This window comes from Parus major, chromosome 24 (assembly GCF_001522545.3).
Source record: "Parus major isolate Abel chromosome 24, Parus_major1.1, whole genome shotgun sequence".
In the NCBI taxonomy this organism is placed as follows: Eukaryota; Metazoa; Chordata; class Aves; order Passeriformes; family Paridae; genus Parus; species Parus major.
In genome coordinates, this window is record NC_031792.1 from 1049019 (window position 1) to 1062233 (window position 13215).

General features: G+C 61.3%; 2 protein-coding genes across 3 annotated transcripts; both read right to left on the bottom strand.

Moving 5' to 3' along the window:
* Positions 1-556: 556 nt before the first annotated feature.
* Positions 557-3029, bottom strand: FXYD2 (FXYD domain containing ion transport regulator 2). 2 transcript variants are annotated; one of them, XM_033519704.1, is made up of 6 exons: positions 2719-3029; positions 1862-1900; positions 1645-1719; positions 1047-1083; positions 888-918; positions 557-747 (listed from the first exon to the last, which is right to left on the bottom strand). In XM_033519704.1, the coding sequence occupies exons 1-5, from the start codon at positions 2789-2791 to the stop codon at positions 894-896; spliced, it is 249 nt and encodes an 82-aa protein (XP_033375595.1). In that variant the 5' UTR covers positions 2792-3029; the 3' UTR covers positions 557-747; positions 888-893. The 2 variants fall into 2 exon arrangements, with proteins under 2 accessions (XP_033375595.1, XP_015505443.1); XM_015649957.3 differs by lacking the exon at positions 2719-3029 and adding an exon at positions 2518-2675.
* Positions 3030-3634: 605 nt separating this feature from the next.
* On the bottom strand, positions 3635-7200 carry FXYD6 (FXYD domain containing ion transport regulator 6). Its single transcript, XM_033519703.1, has 7 exons — positions 6739-7200; positions 6529-6570; positions 6355-6429; positions 6190-6226; positions 5933-5982; positions 5777-5820; positions 3635-5342 (listed from the first exon to the last, which is right to left on the bottom strand). Exons 1-6 carry the CDS (start codon positions 6794-6796, stop codon positions 5792-5794), a joined length of 291 nt encoding a protein of 96 aa, XP_033375594.1. The 5' UTR covers positions 6797-7200; the 3' UTR covers positions 3635-5342; positions 5777-5791.
* Between the last annotated feature and the right edge of the window lie 6015 nt (positions 7201-13215).

A 13215-nucleotide genomic window follows, 5' to 3' on the forward strand; every position in this document is an offset into this window, starting at 1 on the left:
ACCAACACCCCCCTTTTCTCCTCCTTTCCCTTTTCTTCTGTAGCCGAGCAGGTGGCACCTGGTCTGGAATGTCCCTTTGGTCAGTTTGGGGCTGTCCTGGCCGTGTCCCCTGCCAGGATCCTGCCCACCCCGGAGTGCTGCTGAGGGGATGGTGAAGGGACAGCGCTGCTGCTGTGGGAGCTGCAGGAGCCAGCACTGGAGTGTTCCCAACACCTTCCCAGCTGCCAACACACAGTCCAGCACCGCCAGGGCTGCGAGGCAGAGAATTAACCCCATCCCAGCCAGACACGAGCGCACAAAGAGCCCCACAGTGCTGCCAGCGGCTGCCTGGGCATCCCAAGGGAAAGGCAAATGCCGCAGCATCCAGGACCTGCAGCTGGGAGAAGAAACATCCGGAGCAAACCCAGGGCGGAGGCGGCCGCCTGCTCCGTGCCTCGGGCTGCGGAGGAGCCAGCGGGAACCTTTCCTGGGTCTGGGGTGGAAAGCGCCTGCAGGGCAGAAAAGTGATTGGCGCCGGGCCAGGAGAGTGGGCGATTCAAACGCCTCGGGCACACAGTTTAACCTCGCGGAGCTTGAACTTTATTAGCCAAGGAACTCTTGATGTGTCTGAGAGAGGGGGAAGCACGAGGGTAATTTGCGTTGTGGCCTTGCGGGGTAATGGATCCACTGGAGCGGGCTGAGGGGTGGCCACTGGCCAGGACTCCTGGGCTTCGGCTGGAGCTCCGCTTCCACGGCGGCATTGCAGCTCTGGAACCGGAGAGACGGAGGGTGACACGGCCGATGTGTGCCAGCCCCTCTCCTCCCGGGACAGACTCCCGGGAATACTTCCCCGAAGCACGAGGACCCCAAAGCAGCAGGGAGCCTGGCTGCCGGCTGCAGCCTCCTACCTGCGCCTACAGCTCTTCCTCGCTCCCTTGTCTGTGGAGCAAAAAGCAAAGGGAGAGGTGGCCATTAGGCTGGGCAGCGTGGCCGAGAAGGGAGGAACATGGGCTGGACGCTGGTCCTGTCAGCTGGCAGGACTGGAACAGGCACCGTGCAATACCCACCTCCTCTTCTTCCTCCCTCCGCAGTGGAACCGCTGGCCTGGGGGCGAGAGGAGCGACTGAGGCTGAGCCTCTCCCCACCCCATCACACCCACCCCTGCACCGCCCAGCCACAGGTTCCTGCTCAAGCTGCCCCGTGATTGCAAATGCTGTCAGTTTCCATGGTTTTCTCCCTAAAATTAGTGGGCACCATCCTTGCAGCAGCTGTGACGGCGGCCACCCTGCATGAAGCGGTGCCGGTACAGAGCCAGGCAGGGTCACAGGGCACATTTAGCATCGGCTCAGTCTGGGAGCTGCCGAGGTTCGAGCGCTCTGGGAACGCTGGTTCCTCTCTCTGGAAACGTCAGAGTTTTCTCTGCTATTTTTAATGAGTGACCTTCCCTCCGAAGCCCTGGCGCTGGCAGGGAAACACTAAATATTTACGTGGTCTCCCTCCCAACTCGCCCTGTGCTGGGAGCGTGCCTGGATGGAAAGTTCCCAGGCAGCGCCGGGGGCAGGCTGTGCCCACCCCTGGTGCTGTGGGGGCAGCGTTGGTGACCCCCAGCCCCCTCCCGGCCAGAGGAGGAGCGCGGAGCAGAGCCCAGGGGTATCAGGCACTTACTGAGGATGATGAGGAGCCCGATCACAAAAGCCACGACGGCGAAGATCAGCCCCCCGTTGCGGATGGTGTCATAGTCTGGGGAGGAGGAGAGCCGGGAGGTGTCAGCCCAGCCCGAGCGTGGGGCTGAGCCCGCAGCACAGAGCCCGTGGCAGAGTGGCAGGGGCTGCCCTCTGTCCCCCTGCCCGCAGCCCCCGGCCCACCCGGGACACACACTCACCGTAGCTGAACCTGTCCTGGCCCTGCTCGGACACTTGCTCTGAAAAGAGGAGAAACTCCAGTGAGAGCCACGTCCTCACAATGTGGAGGCGGGAGGGAGCAGGATCCAGGATGGATGGGGGCGAGAGCGCTGGGACTTCTTGGCACTCAGCTGAGCCAGGAAACTCCAGCGTCTCACCCCAAATCCACGGGATGCAGCTGCAGGCTGCATTTGCAGGATGCTCGGGAGCCTTCGAGCTGCAGGGGAAGCTGCAGGCAGGGAGGGACCCAGCTCCACTGCCCCCGGGAAGTGCCGCTGCCCGCAGGACTCCAGCAAGGGCTCTGTCCCCTCGGTGCACAGGGCTGAACAACCCCTCAGGCTCACACCTCGCACCGGCTGCACCCCAAAACGCCCCCTCCATGTCAGCGAGCTGTCACCGTGCCACCGCTGCAGCCTTACCTGAGTGCACAGCCCTCTGCTGGGAGCAGCTTGGGAAGAGAAATAGCCCCAAGAAGCCAAAGACCAGCTGGCACCGATGTGCCACAGGGCTGTGGAGCTCTGGGGATCCATCCCCACCTCTGCCCACCCAAAATCCTCATCGAGAGCTTCCCCCGCGGTGGGAGGGACCAGCGCTGCTCCTCGAATGGAGATGTCCCCGTGGAGGCGTCTGTCCTTACCGTCACCCATGGCCTCGGCGTGTCGTCCTGCGGGTGCCTCGCTCTGCGAGTGGGCACCCACGGGAAAGCGCATTAATTGGGAGACAAACCTCATTAAACATTAATGGCCTCGGTGTAATGTTTATCGCAGTCACGAGGGGAGGCACAGGGCTTCCGCCCGCCTTTGGGAAAGAGGGAGGGGAGGGAAGGGGCAGCACCCACCGTTCCAGCCGGTGGGGAGGGCCGGGCACCCCGAGCTGCGTGTCCTTGTCGCAGCCCTTCCTCCCCTTCCCATTGTCAGCCCTACTGGCCTTCACCTCCTGCGGCGGCGGCGAGCCGAGGGCTGGGCTCAAATACAGGCTGTGACCGCCTTTTGCTGGAGAGGAGCGGGCAGCGCGCCCCGTCCTCCCAGCCTGGCACCGAGGGTGTCCCCTCGGCCGGGTCAGCACCTCCGTGCCAGGGCCGAACCCTCGCGGGACCCGGCGGCAGCCGCAGATATCCCCGGCGCATCCCTGCCGGCAGTGGGCACCGGGATGCTGTGCCCCTCCCCGGGCGGTGCCAGCCCCGGGCCCGGCGGGGCCAGCTGCCAGGAGGGCTGTGCGATCCAGTTTGCTCTAATCTCGCCATCAGCGAGCGGCAGTCACGAGCACAAGCCGATTAACGCCGGGGTGGCCGGGGCGGGGGGAGAGCCGGGCCCCAGGGACGCTCCCCTGGGCAGGGCTCCGGAGCGCAGACCCCCGGCCCCGCGGGGTGCAGCCAAGCCCCAGGAGGGTGCTGCGGGGGCCCGGCGCTGCTGTCGCTGCTGTCACTGCTGTCACTCACTGCTGTCACGGCGCCCTGGCAGCGCTCAGCATCGCCGGAGCGGCGCGCCAGCAGAGCCCGACACAGCGGCTCCCAAAGAGCCGAGGGACAAAAGTGTCCGCGGCCGCGCCCCCGCGCTCCCTTCCCACGGGCTCCGGCTCTTGCTGAGCTGCAGAAGGGAGCACAGGGGGCTCGGCCGGCACAAAGCCCGGCTGCGCTGCCCAGGGCCCTGCCCCTGCCGCCCTGGCCCCAGCCGGGCCACAATGGGACGGCGTGGGAAGCTGCCAGGCTGCCCTGGGAACGCCACGGCCCTCGAGACAACGCAGGCAGGCACCGATAGAAACGATATTTTATTCCTTTCCCCTTAGGTCACAGCACAGAGCACACCAGCCCTCCAGCACAGCAGCACACTCGCCTATTTAAAAGGAGACACAATAGCTCAGTTTATTTTACAACAGTCAGGGTTTGGCCATTTTACACACCACAGGGAGCTCTTTGTTTCGTGGTAACACCGACGGCACACTAGGGACAGCACGGGCACTCCGACGGGACACACACCGTGACACTCAGGGGCCGGCCCGGGGGTCTGCTCTGCCCGGGGCTCTCTGCAGCAGCCAGGACCGAGGGAAGGGACACAACACCAGATTCACGGTCCCTCTGCCTGGCACAGATGGGACAGAGCTTCCCGGTGCCACCAAGCGATGCCAAACATGCAGGGACACAGCCCACGCTGAGGCAGGGCCACCACAGTGAGATGGACACAGCAGAAACTCCTCTCAAAACCATCCTGGAGGACAAGACCCCCTTCCCGGTGTGGGGATGGCACCTGAGGTGTTTCAGTGAAGCTCTGGGGACCCCCCACTGCTGTCCCCACCCAAGCGGGCAGTCTCTAGCCCCAGCCAAGGTTTTGTCTGCCCATGGACTTAGGGAAGAGCCAAAAATCACAGGTTTGCCTCTAACCCATGAGGGGACACAGGGTGATGATGGCCTCTGGGCTCAGCACATTGTCACACTGCGAGCTCAGGTGTGCAAAAGCCCCGACAATCACCCAGTGCCACTCGCTGCTGCTCCTCGGGGAGAGGGGACAGCTGGCACTGGGGGTGACATGGAACCACCACGGGACAACACACAGCACTGACACGGGTGGCACAGGGAGCGACAAGGCGTCAGGAGGGGCAGAGAGCACCAGGAGGAGACGCTGCTGCCCCTTCCCTGCCGGAGACAAGCACGGACAGGATCTCTGTTTCTCTTTAGCCCTCAGACTGTGTCCCCCACCCAGCTCTGGCTGGCGGGCAGGAGCTGGATTGTGCTGGTTACTGAGGTCACGGCTGTGCTGCTGCCCTCATCCACAGTGTCACCATGCTGGGGACCTCACGGGCTTCTCTGCCACCACAGCCTTGCCTCACACAGCGTCCCACAGGTTTAACCAGGGACAGAAACGGGGACTGCCAAGCAGGACAGGCAGGAGAGCTCCCTTCAGCCTTGAATCCAGCACCCCAGTGACCCCAGCGAGGAGGGTTGAGCCATGGGATGTCCCTGCCTGACTCACTCCCCACCGTGGCTGTTTTCAGGCTGGGGACATGCAGGGGGTTATTGCTGAAATGGGGACGGGTGGTCCTGAAATGGCTGGGCAGGTCCCCAGGGCACTGCAGGTCCCCAAGCCGTGGATCCCTGCCCCACAGCCCACACTCCCTGTTCCCAGGCTTGGAGGGCAGCCCAAAGGGCAGCAGCCTGCCAGTCCTACAGAGCCCAAACCACACGCACAGCACGAGAAAGGTGAAGAGAAAGTCACGATTACAACATCAGCAACAACTAGCCCTAGAGGTAATGATCATCTCACAGCAACATTACACACCACGGGAGGCAGAGAGGACGGTGAGCGGAGTTTAGTCGGGTTAGGAAACAGAGAACCGGTGCTGGAGCACAGAGGGGGACACAGACACGGCAGCTCCGCGTCTCCTGAGAGGGACCTGCTGCTGGGCTTTCAGTTTCCTCGCAGGCCGCGGCCATCTGCGCTCCGAGCATCTGTCCTCGGGTCTCTGGCTCTGCGTGGGGAGCAGGGCAGTGGGTCAGGCTTTCCCCACACAGGGGATGTACCCAGCAGCACAAACTGCCAGCATGAGCTCCAAAGCAGCCCAGGAGGCTGGGGAGCTCAGAGTGGGACACCCCCGGGGCTTCACACCCAGCTTTCTGAACACCCTAAAACCAAAACCCCTCGGGGATGGGGGAGCACAAGAGAAGGAAGTGCAACACAAGGGAAAATCCAGACAGATGCTTCCTTTTCCTGCTGGGCTGCCTGTGGACACTCGGGACCTGAGTTTCCTTGCTGTGGACCCCACCAGTGCTCGCCCCCACCCCATCCCAGGGATGCAGAGCTGGCCAGTCCCTCTGGTCTGCTCAGAGCCCCTCAGACACCCCACACACAGCCCCAGCTGTCCCCCCATCCTGATGCCCCCACCCAGCCTGGCCTGGGACTCACAGCATTGGCTCCTGCTCAGTTCTCTGCTTTCTGTGCCGCCGTTGCTGCAAAGGGAAGAGCGGAGGGGTTTGTGGTGCCAGCCCTGCACTGTCACTGTCACTGTGAGGGGCAGTGACACGGGGCAGTGACACAGGGACTGCAGCAGGGTGACCTTACCGTTGGAGGTGATCAGGTTCTCTGCCTGAGCCTCCTCGTCCCCTGGAGCCCTGCAAGGAGAGGAGCACAGTGAGGGCAGCTGTGCCCATCCCGGGGGTGGGAAGGCTGGGAAGGTGCACTGGGAGCAGGCAGAGCTGCTCCCCCAGTTTTGGGCACCCCAAAGGGACACCCAGAGAGTGCAGCAGCACCAGCTGTGAGAGGGAGCCCGGGAGGATCAGAGCAGAGGGGCTGTTCCCCACCAGCCCACCCTCACTCACCTGGGCTTCTGCTTGAAACTGCACCTGCACCTCCTGCCTGCAAAGGGAGAGAAACTGTGAGCGTGGCCAGAAGGGAATGAGACCTTTCCCAGTGCCCTCCCAGCACAGGAACAGCCCCTGCTGCCCCAGCCTGCCAGCCCAGCACCCACCACATCCCCAACTTACTGAGGATGAGGAGAATGCCCACGGTGAACAGGACCACGGCAAACACCAGCCCGCCGATCCTCAGGCTCTGGTAATCTGGGAGGGGAGACACAGGGCTCATTGCTGCTGGGGCAGGGGAGGGGGCGGCTCTTTCGCTGCCCACGGCACACCCACACCCACCCCACGCTCACTCACCATAGTTAAAGGGATCCTCCTCCTCCTTCTCCGGGGTGGCCACTGGAAATGAGCAGACAAGGGGTGAGTGAGCCCCTGGCTGAGCCCTGGCAGCTCCCCACAAACTCTGGGGCTCTGGGCTCTCATGGCTGCTGCCCCACGCCCCACTGCAGCCCCTTGGGTCTGTCTGGAGGCTGGGGATCCCCAGGCTATCCGGAGACGGGCACCTACCGTCTGCCACGGCCGCTGGCACCAGCAGGGAGCACAGGAAGATGAGCGCTGCCTCCATGGCCGCTGTGAGAGAGGGGAAAAGAGGGTGTCAGCACCCAGATGCCTCAGGGAGGGCACTGAGACAAGGCCAGGGGACACGGGAGAGCTCCAGGTGACCCATGGCTGGCTGTGTGGGCAGGCAGAGCCAGTCCATGCCACGGGAGAAGGAGCCAGGCTGCTCCTAGGAAACACCCAGGGCACCTGGTGCCATCACTGCGCCCAGCCCAGCAGTTCAAAGGCAGAAAGGGAAGGGTTTCAGCACCAAAAATACTTTTATTGTGGGGTTCTGTGATGTATTTTTGACCATCTCCACTTGGCATAAACCTCAGTGCAGTATCGAGTTTGCTCTGCAGGCAGTGGGGCCAACACCTCAACCCTGGGCATCCCTGGCAGCGCTGCCAAAGGCTCCTGGAGCTCTGGCAGCCTCATGCCCATTCCCTGGGGAGCCTGGGCAGTGCCAGCACCCTCTGGGGGAAGGACCTTTTCCTAATATTCAACCTAAACCTCCACAGAGACAAAAAAAAAAAAAATGAGGCTGGATTTACAGTTACCCTAGTTTGCTAAAACACTCAAGCCTAAATCCCACTGTCTTTGGGAGAAGTTGGCATAACTTAACCAGTTTGCTGAATATTTCCAGCCTCCTAAACTGGGACAGACTCCATTCGCACTTGGGATTATTTTTTTAATGTGGTGCGTTTCAATTAAAAACTTTCTCAAGAAGATTTAAGAGACACCACAGAAGAAGAGGCAAGAAGAACAATTTTACTTTGCTCTTTCTACATCTGTTCTTAAAACTTCATTGGTTTTGAGCATCCCAGGGCTCCTCTCAGCAGGGCACGGCACGACACCAGGCCATCAGCCCCCGGCCGGCTCCTGATGATGATTTGTCCCAATTAGCATCGCAATTACACTCCTGCAATGAGGCCAGCGGCCCTGGTGGGACGTGAGCTCAAAGACACTCTTGCCCTCCGGGGTCCCTGCAGCATCAAGGAGAGACCAGAAATAATCTCGGTGTCCCCTCCCAGCGGAGCCTGTCCCTGTCCCTTCCCTGGGAACACCTCAGACCTTTGTCCCGGGTGTGAGGACGCTGTGGCCGGGCTGTGACACTCCCTGCCAGCTCGGGCAGGGGGAATGTCCCAGCTGCATTTGGGATGGGCACCTTTGCCTCTGAGACCAAGCTGGAAGGGAGGGCATTGCTACCCACAACCTGCCACCAGCATCCCTTCCCCAGCTCCCAGGGGACACCAGGGGACAGGGGAGAGCCGCTCCCTGTGTGGGGCTCTGCTGCTGCTGTCAGCAGTGCCAGCCCGTGCCCCGTGTGTGGCCATACATGGCTGGGAGCACGGAGAGGGCTCGCTGCTGCCAGCAGGGTTATCGGGAGCCCCGAGAGCGCCGAGTGCCACAGAGCTGCTGCAGCTGCTGCTCTGGATTAGTGCCGATAAGGAAGGGGCCTTCGACACAGCAGGAATTCAGCTCGCTGGCGGATGCAGAGCCCGCCGTGCTGCTCTTCAGCCCCTCCAGAGCCTGACCTGATTCCGAGGCACCGTCCATCGCAGCCCAGCCCCGCTGCCAGCCACGGGGGAGGCAGCTCAGCTGCCCCAGGCTGGCTCCCCGGGACACCGAGGTCCCCCCCAGACCCTGCCACGGCCCCTTCTCCCAGTTTGTCCTCCACGCTCCCAGTTTGTGTTCCACACTCCCAGTTTGTCCTCCACGCTCCCAGTTTGTGCTCCACGCTCCCAGTTTGTCCTCCACACTCCCAGTTTGTCCTCCACACTCCCAGTTTGTGCTCCACGCTCCCAGTTTGTGCTCCACGCTCCCAGTTTGTGCTCCACGCTCCCAGTTTGTGCAGCATGCAGCAGGCTCAGCAATGCCCACCATTGCTGGCTCCAGCAGCGCTTGGCTCTGTGGCCTCTCCCAGTGCTGCCCTTGGGGCCAGCTCCCATTTCACCCACAGAGGAGGCAGCCCCGGGCCCACCACCATTCCCAGAAGCCGCCTTGTTCACCACAAGGACAGGATAACTCCCACCCCTCCCTCCCCTTCCATGGTTTGCCATTCCGAAGGCGATGTGTTTACCCGAACACTGGAGGGTTTCATCCCCCTCTGCTGCAGCTGCTGGGCCATTGTGAGCACCGGAGTGTGCCCAGACAATCCCCCTCGTTTGCTGAGATGCAGATTTCGGGGTAATTACCAGGTCTTAGAAGCACACACAAAGAACCCACAGCTGGTGACACAGTCACTTCGAGCTGCACACGTCCTTTCTTTTATGTTCTTTATCTCTTCACCACGAGGCTGCAAAATCAGTGTTTTTACCCCTGCGAGGGCTCAGTGTGTGCACAGGGGCTGTGACCCAGCTCACGCTCTCGTGCCGTGATCAATATTAACTGGCTTCCGTATTTCTCAAACAAATCATTCATCATATTTTTACTGCTTTGCTGCTGTTTTCTTGCTACTGGATCATTCCCTGAAGAACACGATCAGGGAATTTTGCATCATTCCCTGCCCTGAGCCCCTCCACGTGGCGCTGGGCCCTGCCCAGCCACACACACACCCTCCAACCCTTTGCTCAGCGTTTGGCTTCTCGCACGTAGCGCGGCAGAGTTCACTGCTGGGCCGAGCCAAGCACGCAGCACACATATGCTCTTTGTTTTTCTATCTCAGTTCCTAGAATTCACACACTTCCGCGCGCTCAAACTTATCTCCGCACGGGTGAGCCGCCAGGATTGGCAGTGTCCCTGCTCCGAAGGCAAACACGGCGCTCTGCAGTGCAAACGAGCCCAGCTCTCCTCCAAGGAAGCATATGCCTTGCAAAGAGCCACAGGTTTTTTTGGGTTGCTCCAAGCTGGCCCACCCACTTCTTCCTGAAGCTGAAATAAAGTGAGAAGAGCTGCCGAGGGTTTGCCGTTCTCCCCGCTCCTGCCTTCCCCTGTGCTGAACCCAGCTGTGCCTTGGCACAGGAGAGGAGAGGAAATCCAGCAGTTGCCACATCCCACAGCCCAAATCTCTCCCTGTTTTCTCCTCTTGGTGACACAAAGTTTGGAGTCACCACCCCGGACACCACAGGCAGTGGCAGTGCCTGTGACTTGCACCAAAACATGGGGGTTTCCTGTTAAAACTGCGAGATCCGGCAAAGCACGGAGAGAGGCGGAGCGGCACAGGAGCCGAGCAGCAGCGTCCAGAACTCCCCTTCCCTCTCATCCCAGCTCAACCTGCTGCCTTCTGATGGAACCCAGGTATCTTCCCAACATCCCTGCCTCCAGAGAAGAGCCGGAGGTGGGAGGAGGCAGCAGGAATTTGTGAGAGGCTCAGGGGGAGGAAGCAGCGACACAGAGTGAGGAAGTAGACGGAGTTTGCTGTTTTCTGGGAGGATGTGGATGGGAGTGGGTTGGGGGATTAACCCAGAGCTGCCAGAGCCATCCAGGGCTGCACCTGCCCCATGGTGAGGGGGTTCCCCCTGCCCAGCGCAGCCAGCAGCAAGGCAGGGTGACAGTGGCAGGGTGACACTGTCAGGGTGACAGTGTCAGGGTGACAGCGGCAGGGTGACAGCGGCAGGGTGACAGTGGCAGGGTGACACTGTCAGGGTGACAGTGTCAGGGTGACAGCGGCAGGGTGACAGCGGCAGGGTGACAGTGTCAGGGTGACAGCGGCAGGGCCACCCTGGCACAGGAGCTGGAAGCCACCCGCGCCCACGCGAGCCGGCCGGATGATTCACAGCCCCGGCACCGCCCTGCCACGAGCACAGCCAACACTCCCTCCATGCAGAGCACAGCCACAGCTCCTCCTCAGCCTCTTCCTCCTGGATAATCCCTCCTCGCCCATTTCCACGCCACTGGCTTGGTGTGTGTGCGTGCACGGAGCCCGGGCGAGGGAGAGGAGGGGGCAAAGCCGGGCAGACAGACCCAGTCTCTCCTGCCTGGCTCAGCTCTCTGCAGCACAGCAAATCCTGCCAGAGCAAGGCAGGTGAATTCGTTTTGCTGTTGGATCTCCAAGTCCCCTTTTCCTTTTCATTGTTTTGCATAGATCTGCCCTGTCAAGTCTCAGCCATCACAGAGCAATTCCAGGCAGCCTCCGCCTTCCGTCAGGAGTCCTCAGGGCATCTCCCGAAGATCAGACCTAGTTAAAATCTCTGGTTTCTGTGCAAAGCCCCCCAGACCGTGACAGCAGCGCTCCGTTGCCCTGGGCGTTTAGGAGCGTGCATGTGTGAATGGACATTTCCAGCTCTGCATAGATGGGCTCTTCTGCCATTTCACGTCAGCATCAATCTGGCTATTAATGTGCCTGTTGTTGTTCTAAATGAGAGAGGAGAGGAGATTTCCAGCCCTCGCCATGCTGGTATGGATGGCCCTTCCCAAATCCGGTGCTGATTCAGAGGCTGACTGGATGGGAGACACAAATCTGGCTTTACTACAGCCTAATTGTTTTTTTTGCTGGTTTGGGGTGTCTCCGAGCGCACCATCCCTCTCACCTGTACCCCAGAATTCCACTTGCCTGCTGCAGGGCTTCTTCCAGCCTCATGGAACTGACCCTAAACCCCACGAGGAGCCTCAGCCAAGACTGCCCAGCCATGTGTGGCTCAGTACAGTCCCCAACCCCCTGATGGCACCCCAAAGAGGCAGTGAGGCCAATCCATCACTGGAGCAAACCTCCAGTGCAAACCCTGCTGGACTGAAGGCTGCCTGGCCAGGGAACCCAGCCTGGGTTCCAGCAGGCAGTAATCATCACCACCACCTCCCACAGGAGTCTGCTGCTCCTGATCCCTCCTTATTTGATTAACAGATAACCAGGGGCTGTAAACCTCACTGTGCACCTGCCTGGACCGTCCCATCCTCCCTCCACACCCTCGTTCGGCCACACACCGGCTGAATGAAGCCAGGCTCTGCAGGGCCATCAGCCACCAGAACCCCACAGGTGAGAGAAAGGAGAGGTTCCCTGAAGGATCCTGGTGGTGAGAGTACCCCAGATCGTCAGAACACCCTGACAGAGCAGCATGGAGGAAGCTGTTTGAGGCTCCTGAGTGTGGTGGGTACCACAGCACTGCCACGCTCCGCAGCACATCAGAGCAGACATTTTCTCCCTTCTCTCCTCTGCTGTCACCATCAGCCGCAACCACGATGCAGACAGCAGTGCCCAGCAACACGGCTTTTGTCCCCACTAACACTGCCCCAGGCACAGAGTGATGGGCAGGTGGTCCCTGGGTGGGACAGGACAGGACAGGACAGGACAGGACACCTCCAAGCTGCCAGTGCCAGCCGTGCCTTCTCCATGCACAGGGACACAACAGCTGCAGAGCTCAGCAGCCTCTTTACAAACACACAAACAGCCTGAAAGGCAAACACGGGGGAACAGCTGGACACAGAGCTGCTGGTTTGCTGTGCCAGGGAGTGCCCTCCATACCTGGCAAAGCCGTGGCTCCCCCACCATGCTTTACCTGAATGGGTACGTTGAGACAAAGCAGATAAAATTTCCAGGTGAGCGTGAGCCAGGAGGCTGATCCACACCTTGCAGGCACAGGATATCCTCCAGCAGGTCCCAAACACGCTCTAACAGGTGGCCTGGCTTGGCAGCCATGGCACTTCATGCTGGCAGCTCTCCACTCCATGCAACCATGGTCCAGTTGTGCATGAGCAGGGATTCTCCGGGTTTGTCTTTGTTTCAAACTGGGAGCAAAACCACCCAGCGGGACTGAAAATCCCAAAGGGACCCAGCAGCATCTTGGAGCGCTGCGGGCTTGCCAAAATGGGTGCTCCATTCTAATCCACACACGGCTTTCCCCGAGAGGCTGCTCCTTCATGCTGCTTATTCACATCCACACAAACCACCTGTCACTTTCCCTCCCACAGAAATATCCCTGCGAGATCCAAGTTCCACCACATGGACTCCAAAATCCGTTTCTTTGGAAGCATTAATTACACACCCCGAGAGACACGCTCTTCCCTTCCTCCGTACGCCTTCCCGGGATGAGGCGCTCGGCTGTTTACGCACGGTGTTACTACAATATTGAACAGCAGGAGCCAGAGCGCTGCCAAGGGCTGCGAGAGAGGGATCCCCCGGCTCCCCGGGATGCCCCCGCTCCCGGGATCCCCCCGCTCCGCACAGCCCTGCCAGCCTGCGGAGCCCCGGCCGTGCTCGGGGTCTCCCCGCGGTGGTCTCGGGTGGGGCCCGCGGGGCATCCTCCCCAGCACGGGGGGCTGGTAACCAGGCAACGCTGGGATGAGGGAAAGCGCGGTACCCGCCGTTGCCATGGCAGCCGCCGGGGCCGGGATGCGGGCGGGTCGGGGCGAGGGGCGATGCCCCGGGGCAGCGGGGCGGGGTCCGGGCCGCCTCCCCAGCGGGAGCGGGCTGGGGCTCGGTACCGCACCCCGGTACCGGGGCACGGAGCCCCGAGCGGGCACCCCGAGCCGCGCGCTGCCGGGAGGAGCCCGAGCCCCCCGAGCCCCCCG